The 9,638-nt window shown below is 59.6% G+C and overlaps 1 protein-coding gene across 3 annotated transcripts in view; it reads right to left on the bottom strand.

Annotated features, from left to right (window-relative positions):
• Positions 1 to 4,478: 4,478 nt before the first annotated feature.
• RASAL3 (RAS protein activator like 3) overlaps positions 4,479 to 9,638 on the bottom strand; it is a 56,642-nt gene continuing 51,482 nt past the window's right edge. For 2 of the 3 annotated variants that reach the window (XM_065576326.1, XM_065576327.1), the window contains 5 exons: positions 9,026 to 9,350; positions 8,388 to 8,510; positions 7,679 to 7,878; positions 6,770 to 6,845; positions 4,488 to 4,769 (listed from right to left, as the gene is read on the bottom strand). In XM_065576326.1, the coding sequence (XP_065432398.1) occupies positions 4,626 to 4,769; positions 6,770 to 6,845; positions 7,679 to 7,878; positions 8,388 to 8,510; positions 9,026 to 9,350 (868 nt within the window). In that variant the 3' untranslated portion in view covers positions 4,488 to 4,625. Of the gene's footprint in view, positions 4,770 to 6,769; positions 6,846 to 7,678; positions 7,879 to 8,387; positions 8,511 to 9,025; positions 9,351 to 9,638 lie in introns of all 3 variants that reach the window. The other variant, XM_065576325.1, reaches the window with a different exon arrangement.

Raw genomic sequence — 9,638 nt, 5'->3', positions numbered from 1 at the left:
CTGGGTCGCTTCAGTACAGGGCACCCTCCTGCCTGCCCCTTGGTGCACATCAGTGCCGCAAACTTCCCTGCACTCGGACTGTGGAGCCCATGCCTCAGCCAAAGGCTGGTCCCTGGCACCCCCCAGCCTGGCGCATAGCAATTGGGCACAACGATGCCCTGCTCTCAAATCAAACCGATAGGTGCTCCACGGCTCTGAAGGCCTCTTTCCAGCCAGAAATCGACCCCTGCCCCAGTGTGGGGCTGGATCAAGCCCAAGGCGACAGGGGGCTGGAGGCCTACAAGGTCCCCACCCCCACTCCCATCCTCCAGTCTCACACTGTAAAACAAAATATCCTCCCTCTGGGCACACCCCCAATGGCTGACTTGCTTAGCCAGTCCGGCTGCTCCAGCGGATGCTGCCTGAGTCCTGCAAACCAGGCCCCTTACAGGGCCCAAGTTGGGGAGCCAGCCAGCCCCACAAGGCACTTGGGAAAATCTTGGCCCAAGGCCAGGAAGTGCAGGCAGGTCAGAGCTAAGGGGATTCGAATGGAAATATGCCTGTAGACCTCTCCCCTTCCCCTCCCTCCCCCCATATGGACACCAGGGCTGCTGGCTGCCATGTAGAAGAACACAGGAGGAGCCCTTTGTCTGTGTCTTCACAGCAGCGACCGCCCTGAAAGTGGGACATCCTGGGGCTGCAGGTCTCTGCATCATCCCCACCCACCCCCCTTAGCTCCCTGCAGGGGCTGCCCTCCCCCTGCCCTGAACCACCAGGGAATTTGCTCTACTAAGCTGGCCTTTGGGGCAGGACATGGCGGGTAGGAGAGACAGAGAGGAAGGATGGCCTGCTCTGTGCACCAGGGATGCCAGCCCTGCCCTGCCCCAGAGGGGCCTGGATCCCTGGGTGATGGGGCCAAACCATCAGATTCCTGGGTCCCTTTCCTCAGGATCCATGCTGGGCTGACGTTATTCACCCAACACAGCCTGGGGGGAGAGGGGGGTTGGCACATCTGTGTGCCACGGCCCTTCCCTTGCACTGTGACAGCTGCTGGGATCTCACAAGAGTTTGTGTTGGTGTCACAGCAGCTGAACTGTATCCCACGGAGCTGGGGACAGGGTGTGTGTGTGTGTGTGTGTGTCCCTAAGTGGTGCCGCTCCAGCCCCCTCTGTTAACCCAAAAGCCTAGAGGCATTTAGGTTCAGCTCCTCAATGCGATTCAGGTGCCTAGCTCCTGTTGAAGCCAATGGAAGTGAGCCCTGATCTACACTACTAAGCTGGGGCCTAGTCACTTGCCCTCAGAGCAGTGGAAACAGGTTCCCTCCCGCTTAGATCCTCCCTCCCAACTGCTCACCCCTCCCTCTCCCACCTGGCTCCATGCTGCGGCTTCCCCTCCCTGCAGTCATGAGCCTGGCTGGGCCCCTCCAGGACCAGAATGCACCTGTCCTCAGGAAGGCAACTCCTACAGGTGCTAGGAAACATTGGGGAGACACAGCGGTGTATTATCGCCTAGGCCAAGGCCTAGGGTGGCAAATTTGCGGGGGCGGCAAATTTGCTCACTCCCCCCCAACTCCGCCCCTTCCCCAAATCCCCGGCCCGCCTCCCCCCCGGGCACGCCATGCTTCCCTCCTTCCACCTCCCTCCGAGGCTTGCTGCGCGAAAGTGCTGGGAGGGAAGGAGGAGAAGCGAGTAGCGGCGCGCTCAGAGGAGGAGGTGGAGCGGAGGTGAGCTGGGGCCGGTTGGCGTGCGGAGTAACCCTTGGGGGTCGGGCAGGGAACCGCTCCCCGCCCCAGCTCACCTCCGCTCCACCGCCGCCATCCACCGAGCGCGCCGCAAAGCCCCTTCTCCCCCCTCCCTCCCAGGTTTGCCGCGGGGGAGCGGAGGTGAGCTGGCGCGCGGGGAGGGCGGGGGCAATTTTTTCAGGGCCTAGGGGCAGCAAATTTGTTAATCCGCCACTGGGGAGACAGGCTGCAGAAGGAGTCACCCCAAGACCCTGACTATCATCCCACTGCAAATGCACAGGCCAGCCCCTGCAGACAGGCTGGCTCCTAGGGGCTGAGGGGCGAGCTGGCTCTGTCTGTGTGTTGCTGGACTGTCATGGGAGCAGAAGCCATCTGTAGCTCTGAGACGGAGTGGTTTCCATTCTACGGCTTTGTCTACACTGGACTTTCGTCAGTAAAACCTTTGTCATTCGGGGGTGTGAAAAAAACACTCCCCTCCCCTGAACGACACAAGTTTTACTGACAAAAAGCGCTCTCCTGCCGACGGAGCTACCGCCGCTCGTTGGGGTGGAAGTTTTTTGTCGGTGAGAGAGCTCTCTCCCGCCGACAGAGCTACCGCCGCTCGTTGGGGTGGAAGTTTTTTGTCGGTGGGAGAGCTCTCTCCTGCCGACAGAGCTACCGCCGCTCGTTGGGGTGGATGTTTTTTGTCGGTGGGAGAGCTCTCTCCTGCCGACAGAGCTACCACCGCTCGTTGGGGGTGGACGTTTTTTGTCGGTGAGAGAGCTCTCTCCCGCCGACAGAGCTACCACCGCTCGTTGGGGTGGACGTTTTTTGTCGGTGAGAGAGCTCTCTCCTGCCGACAGAGCTACCACCGCACGTTGGGGTGGAAGTTTTTTGTCGGTGGGAGAGCTCTCTCCTGCCGACAGAGCTACCACCGCTCGTTGGGGTGGAAGTTTTTTGTCGGTGGGAGAGCTCTCTCCTGCCGACAGAGCTACCGCCGCTCGTTGGGGTGGAAGTTTTTTGTCGGTGGGAGAGCTCTCTCCTGCTGACAGAGCTACCACCGCTCGTTGGGGGTGGACGTTTTTTGTCGGTGAGAGAGCTCTCTCCCGCCGACAGAGCTACCACCGCTTGTTGGGGTGGACGTTTTTTGTCGGTGAGAGAGCTCTCTCCCGCCGACAGAGCTACCACCGCTCGTTGGGGTGGAAGTTTTTTGTCGGTGGGAGAGCTCTCTCCTGCCGACAGAGCTACCGCCGCTCGTTGGGGTGGATGTTTTTTGTCGGTGAGAGAACTCTCTCCTGCCGACAGAGCTACCACCACTCGTTGGGGTGGACGTTTTTTGTCGGTGAGAGAGCTCTCTCCCGCCGACAAAGAGCAGCTACGCTGTGTGCCTTTTAGTGGCAAAAGCTATGTTGCTAAGAGGTGCGTAGTGTAGTCATAGCCTAACTCCCTGAATTCGATGACCCTTCCCAGCTGGCCTGCCCCAGACCCAGCCTGCAGGGGACAGGGAACCAGTCTGGAGTTTGGGCCAAGTCAGGTCACCCATTTTGGAGGACGAGAAGAGCTCACTCCCACCTCCAATATCCCCATTATTCTCATTTTGCCCAGTGCCAGGGTCCCAGTGGTGCGGGACAGAGCTGGGAATGACCCCAGTGAGCAGGGGACATGGGGACCTGGGGGAAGCTGGCTTGGAATTCAGCAAATGATAAACCTTTGCAAGTGACAGCCAGCCCTGCCGTGCCCTTCCAGGTGTGCACTGCACACACGCTGGGTGCCAGCTGTGACGGGGCCTCAGCCCTGCATGCCTTGGAAGGTATCTGTGTGAGCGCTCTGGGGCGCAGGGAGAGACTTGCAGAAGTGCTCGGCCCCCAGCAGCACCCACTGAGAACAATGCGAGCCGCACATGTGTGTGCACAGGTTGTGCCATGTCTGTGCGCGCACATACATGTGTGTTGTTCCTGTGTGTGCTTGTGCACGTGTGTATGTGTGTGTGCATGAACAGCAGGGCTGGGAGGTTCTCCATTGTTCTCAATAGGAGCTGGGCTTTTCTGAAACCTGGCCCTGTGGCAAGAGGCTCTCGGAGCTTGGTGCCTGTCATGCTTCCCTCTGAATCCTTGGGCCCTGGCCTGTGTGGTCCCATGTGGTGAGTGCTCCGGGCTCCAACCCACATGCTCGTCACAAAAGGCACCATGTTTACTGCCTGGCTGCAGGGGACCCTCAGAGACAAGGAAGGTTTTGACAAAGCCGCCACTGCAGTTGTGGCTCTGCAGGGAGCCGTGGCCTAAGCACGAACCCGGAGACAAGCTCACTGTGGCAGCCCATCCCTGAATCCCCCAAGAGCCAAATGAGGCCTGAATACTGGTCCGGGGGCATCCCTTCTAGTCAGCCCCCTGGCCCAGGGCTGGGCCTCTCAGCAGTCACTGGGCAGTGGCCCTGGTGCTATGTAGCAGCCAGAGCCCCAGGGAAGCTTGGGCATGTTGGGGCCATGTTCCACTACTGGCAGCATGGGTACGATGGAGGGGGCAGCAAGGCATCGGGAGTGTGTGTGTGTGGGGGGGGGGGTTCAGAAGGAAGCACCTGGGGACCCTTTGGATGCAGGGATAGGGAGGGGAACCCCAGCTGGGCTGAGAGAGGGCCTCTCACAAATCCCATCACTCTCCACCACTCCTGGGGAGTGGAGAGCTGCAGGGGATTCACAGCAGCAGCCTGCAGCTCCCTGGGACTCCACTATCTGGAACAACATCCCTGGCAGACTCAGGACCCTGCCAGGCTGGACTCATACCAGGAAAGAGCTGCTGGGCTTCGGTCTGTGACAACTTTCTAGAGACAAGGTCTGGCTGGCAGGGTATCCAAAGCGGGTGGTAGCTGCTGGGGTGGGGTGCGTCCCACGCAGGGCCCAGGGGCTGGCCGTCTGGGCCCACCAAGCTGGCTAAACCTCCTGCCAGTCCTCGGCCCCGTCCTGTGGCGCTGGCATCAGCAATGAGTTGGGTGGCTTGTCCTGGAGTCCCTGCCGCTGGCTGATGGCACAGAGCAGCTCGGCGTGTTCCAGCTCCAGGGCTGACAGGCGGCGCTCCTACAGGGACAAAGGGCTCAGTCACCCCAGCCTGCTGCCCTGTTCCCCTAGTCAGACGCCCAAAGCCGGCAGCACACGCCACGCTGCACGGGGCTCTGACACCAGAGGCAACTAGCACCATCACCCTTCACTCCTGGGCAAGGTCTGGGGTAGCTCCCTTCATTCCCAAGGTCTCCCTCTTCCACGCTCCGCCCCAGGAGAGACTGCCGTAAGGGACCCTCCCCAACCCTCCCCTATCCCCTTTAGTGCTGCCTTCTTAGCCACTCTTCCACTCAGCTCCGCAGGAGCTGTGGCTGAACTTACCCCACTCCCATGAGGCCTAGGAGACAAAGAGTATCAGGTGGGTCAGAGCAGGGGGGCTGGGAGTCAGGACTCCTGGGTTTTATTCCCAATGCTGGTAGGGGAGTGCGGGCTGGTGGGCAGAGCAAGGACTACTTCACCCCACTAATATTGGCTCTCCTAGCTCGATGGCTCTGGGTATTTTCCCGCTCTCTGAGCGCTGAGCAGGGATCAGTGTAGATAAATCTCTGATAATTTTCATATAACTTTACATTGTGCCTCTTCATATAACCTTGTGGTGGGTCTACCCACATGTGACCTCTGTTTTCATGGGACTTTGTATCAAAGCCTCATTTAGAAACTTTGCATTGCCCTTGGTATAATATTATAGCCCCTAAGGATAAAATAAGATAGAAGAAAAATTTCTTTTTGCTAGCAAAAAGAAGAACAGAAGTACTTGTGGCACCTTAGAGACTAACAAATTTATTAGAGCATAAGCTTTCGTGGACTACAGCCCACTTCTTCGGATGCAACATATGCATATGGGGCTGTAGTCCACGAAAGCTTATGCTCTAATAAATTTGTTAGTCTCTAAGGTGCCACAAGTACTTCTGTTCTTCTTTTTGCGGATACAGACTAACACGGCTGCTACTCTGAAACCTGTCTTTTTGCTAGTAGTAGAACAAGAGCTCTCTCCCCCCCCCCCCCCCCGCCCCACTCTTAATCAATTGCCCTGTTGAATGAATGAGGTGTGGATGAGCAAGGCATGGAAGGCAGCATCTTCAGACTGCCTCAACTGTTGGAGAGGGGCTGGGAGCCAGACCCAAGGAGAATAAAACGTGTCAAGTGGGCTCATTAAAGACAAGCAGACATACCGACGGCCTTGGGGGTTAGAAGCAAGCACCTTCTTTTGGAAACACCCTCTTTGCAGCATTGGGACAACACTCAAAAGAAAGCAGCACAAAGGACCAATGAACACAGACACAGAGTTTGAATCTGGTATAGATTTGCATAAGAGAAAAGCTGCTATAAAAGTGAGGTGTCTTGCAGAGGACCCCGGGTCTCGTCTTGTCAACATGGGAGCATCGATCCGGATCGGCAGAAGCCCGGCTCCACCCCCTCCCCCATCTAACTCACCTGGCCAGTGAAGTTAAGGGGAGCAACTAATTGGTAACAACAAGACGGAGTGTGTTTGTGTGTGTGTGTGAGTGTAAGTGTAATATATTATATGCATATAATACAGTGTTAATGAATACATGTATTACTAATAAATGTGGCGTTTTGTCTTATTCCCCCTGAAAAGATCCTGTGCAGTACTTTAAGTACAACATCAGCCATAAGGGTGGAGGACAGTAGTCCCTCTTGTTTGTGGGTGTAGGAGGAGCTCAGGTGCTGGGGGTCCTGGTCCTTCCACCTAAGGGCCCGGGGGTCCCCAGCTCTGCTGGATGCAGGTGCTGGGGGTCACCCAGGGCAACCCTGGGCCCTGTCTGACTGGGCAGGAGGGGCACAGACTTCACACACTCCTGGGACTAACTCCCCCTGCCTCCCCTCCTCCTCCCCACGCAGTGAAAGCAATGGGGCTGCACAGGCTGGAGCTGGGATCCAGCATGCCCCATAATACATTGTGCAGGGTGGCTCCCAGAATCCCTTTGGTTACTCCCTGATACACCAATGGGGCGGAGTCGCTGGGCTCGTCAGCCCCAGGGGGCCATGGATCTTACCAGACGCTTCGTCCTCTCCTCGTTGGCCTTCAGCTTCTCCTGGTCCTTCCTCCGGCTGCCCTCTGCCGCCGCCACCCTGCAGGAGGGAGGGTGTCAGTGGAGCCTGCAGCTTGCTCTGCCTGGCTGCGAGAGCCCCGGCACTGGACACCTCCCTCTGCCCTGGCCCCAGGCACTTCACGGCATTGCTTCCCAGGCACCTCCCCGCCCCAGGACACCTCCCTGCCCCTGGACACTTCACTGCCCCACCCCTGGGCACCTCACTGCCCCGCCCCCAAGGCACCTCCTCACCCCTGGAAAATCTCACCCCACCTCACTCCGCACTGTTCCTGGGGTACCTCCCCATATCCCCTGGGAACCTGCCCCCATTCCATCATGGGGCACCTCCCTGCACCTCGCTGCACCAAATGGAATCAGATTATCCGAGGGCCCTGACAGCTGCTGAACCTACCCCGAACTGTGCAGGGGCGGGAGGGACCATCCTGGGGGCAGGTTGTGCCAGCCTTCCCACCCCTTCCCAGCTGCTGTCAGCATCAGGAGAGAGCTAGCCAGGCCCTTGTGGGAACTCGTGGGCCAGCTGCCATGGCCCTCGGCTCGGCCAGACCCGCCTGGGCAGAAAGTTCCAGAGTCCCCTGAGAGCCGTCAGCAAGTGCCCAGCCCACCCTGGCTGGCATCTGAATCGGCCAGGACCCAAGCCAGGGAGGGGCCTGAGCTGCCCCTGGGGACCCACTAGAAGCGAGTGCAGTGCGTGGAGGATGCACTCTGCTCTCCTCGTGGCCTGCTCCCCAGCATATGCTTGGGCCATGGAGGGCCACCCAGGGCTCTCTGCTGAGCCAGCACCCAGCATCACCTAGAGTCTCAGCAGGGCCATGGTGCCCCAGCGCTGCCTTTCTCCCCGACGAGCTCCCTTACCTGGTGCTGAGGTTTGCCAGGTGGGTTTCCAGCTGCTCCAGCTGCCTCCGGAGTCTCTCCTCCTGCCCCTGGCTCTTGGCCTGCTCCTCCAGCAGTGTCTGGTTCTGGGTGACCTGCATTTCCAGCTGGCGCTCAAAGAGCCTCTGCTTCTCCCTGGACTCTGCCAGCTCCTTCCTCAGCTCCTCAATTTGCTTCCCATGCTAGGGCAGCCCAAGACAAGGTCAGCTAGTCACGGGGCATGCAGCACTCCACGGGCACAGAGAGGGCATGCAGCACTCCACGGGCACAGAGAGGGCACCGCTCTGCCACCTGGGCTCCTTACCCAACTGCAGAAAGGCTGAGAGCCCAGCACAGGCTGGCAGCAGGAGAGGGGCCTAGTGGTTAGAGCAGTGGGGGCTGGGAGTCAGGACTCCTGGTTGTGTGTGTGAGGAGCTCTAGGATCCTGGCCTGGAGGCCGTAGGGTTGGGGAAAGGATGGTGAGGCATCTGCTGCCCCCTACCAGGCTAATGTGGTGAGGTTCGGGGGATGGCACTGCCCTCCCCATTGCAAGCATGGGGGCTGGTTCTGTGGACCGGGGTGGGTAGCAGTGATGCACCAACACCCTAGCAGAGGCTGGGCATTGAGGAGGGGAGAGGGACCCTGACGTGGCCCTATCGGGCCTGCTCTGGAGCCTGTATTGCCTGGGGTCTCTGGGGATGCAGAGTGTTACCTTCTCCAGCGGCCGCATGGCGTACAGCTCAGTCTGCGCCTTGGCCGCTTCCTCAGCGTGGCGCTGCCAGGGCACCGTGGATTTCCGGGGTAGTGAGGCAGATTGGCGGAGATTGGATCGCCCCTAGAACACACAGCACAGAGCCCTTCAGGGCGCTGCGGGCAGCACGGGCTGGCAGGGGGCCAGGGCTCTGCCTGTCAGTGACATGGGGCCAGACGCCTCCCGGTTCCTCTCGGGATAGGCTGGAACAACTGGTGATTCCCACTGGAGCCCATCACCAGACCCTACCCAGTGGCAAGAGAATGGGGACAATGATGGTTCCAGGCCCAGCCCTGCCCTGCCCCTCTCTGCACAGAATGGGCTCCGGGGCTGGGGTGGGGCCCTGGCACTGATAGTGCCCCAGGAAGGGCAGCCCTTGGTCTCCGGAGAGCAGGCCGTGGCTGGCCCCTCGGGGGTGGGGCACACGGCTTCTGTGGGGGTGGCTCTGGCAGTGATCACTTTGCGTCTTGAGCAGCCTGTATGGGTCGGAGAAGGGGCGGGCAGCTGGGTGCCAGGACCTCCTTTCCAGGTGAACTCAGACCCCCTTATGGGGTGGGCTCGGCTGTCCCCTGGGGTGGGAGCTGCCCAGAGCCCCTTACCGGGTGGGCTCGGCCATCCCGTGGGCGGGAGGTAGAGGGGCGAGGGCTCCCATCGTGACTCTCTTCTCCCTGGGACTCAACCACGTGCTCCATGCTGCTCTGCTTCTGCAGCCTGCGTCCGGCCTTGCTCTGGGCTGGCACACTCTGGGTGCGCTGCACCTTCCTCCTCTCCCAGGCCTGGCGTGGGGAGGCGGGCAGCTGCTGGAGGTGCTGCTCATCCTCCTTCCCCCGGCCCTTCTGGATGTTGGTCATGGAGTGGCTCTTGATCAGGGGGCTGTACTTGCTCAGCTCCCTCGGGGGCAGGAATCCTGGCTTCTCGCCAGGGCTGAAACACAACGGTTGGGGCTGAGCATCATTGGAGAGAGCTAGGAGCACTGTGCTGCCCGGGGCCCACAGTCCGGACCAGAACCCAGAACCATCCCATGAACCAGACCCTAGAATCGGAACTATCCCCTGAACCTCAAGCCAAAGCGAAACCATTCCCTGAACTGGAACCTAGAACCAGAATCATCCCTGAACCAGACCCTAGAATCGGAACTATCCCCTGAACCTCAATCCAAAGCGAAACCATTCCCTGAACTGGAACCTAGAACCAGAACCATCCCATGAACCA

The sequence above is a fragment of the Chrysemys picta genome, chromosome 22 (genome assembly GCF_011386835.1).
Source record: "Chrysemys picta bellii isolate R12L10 chromosome 22, ASM1138683v2, whole genome shotgun sequence".
NCBI classification, from domain to species: domain Eukaryota; kingdom Metazoa; phylum Chordata; order Testudines; family Emydidae; genus Chrysemys; species Chrysemys picta.
Note: the sequence above shows the minus strand (reverse complement) of the source record. Positions and strands in the feature narration are given on the sequence as shown.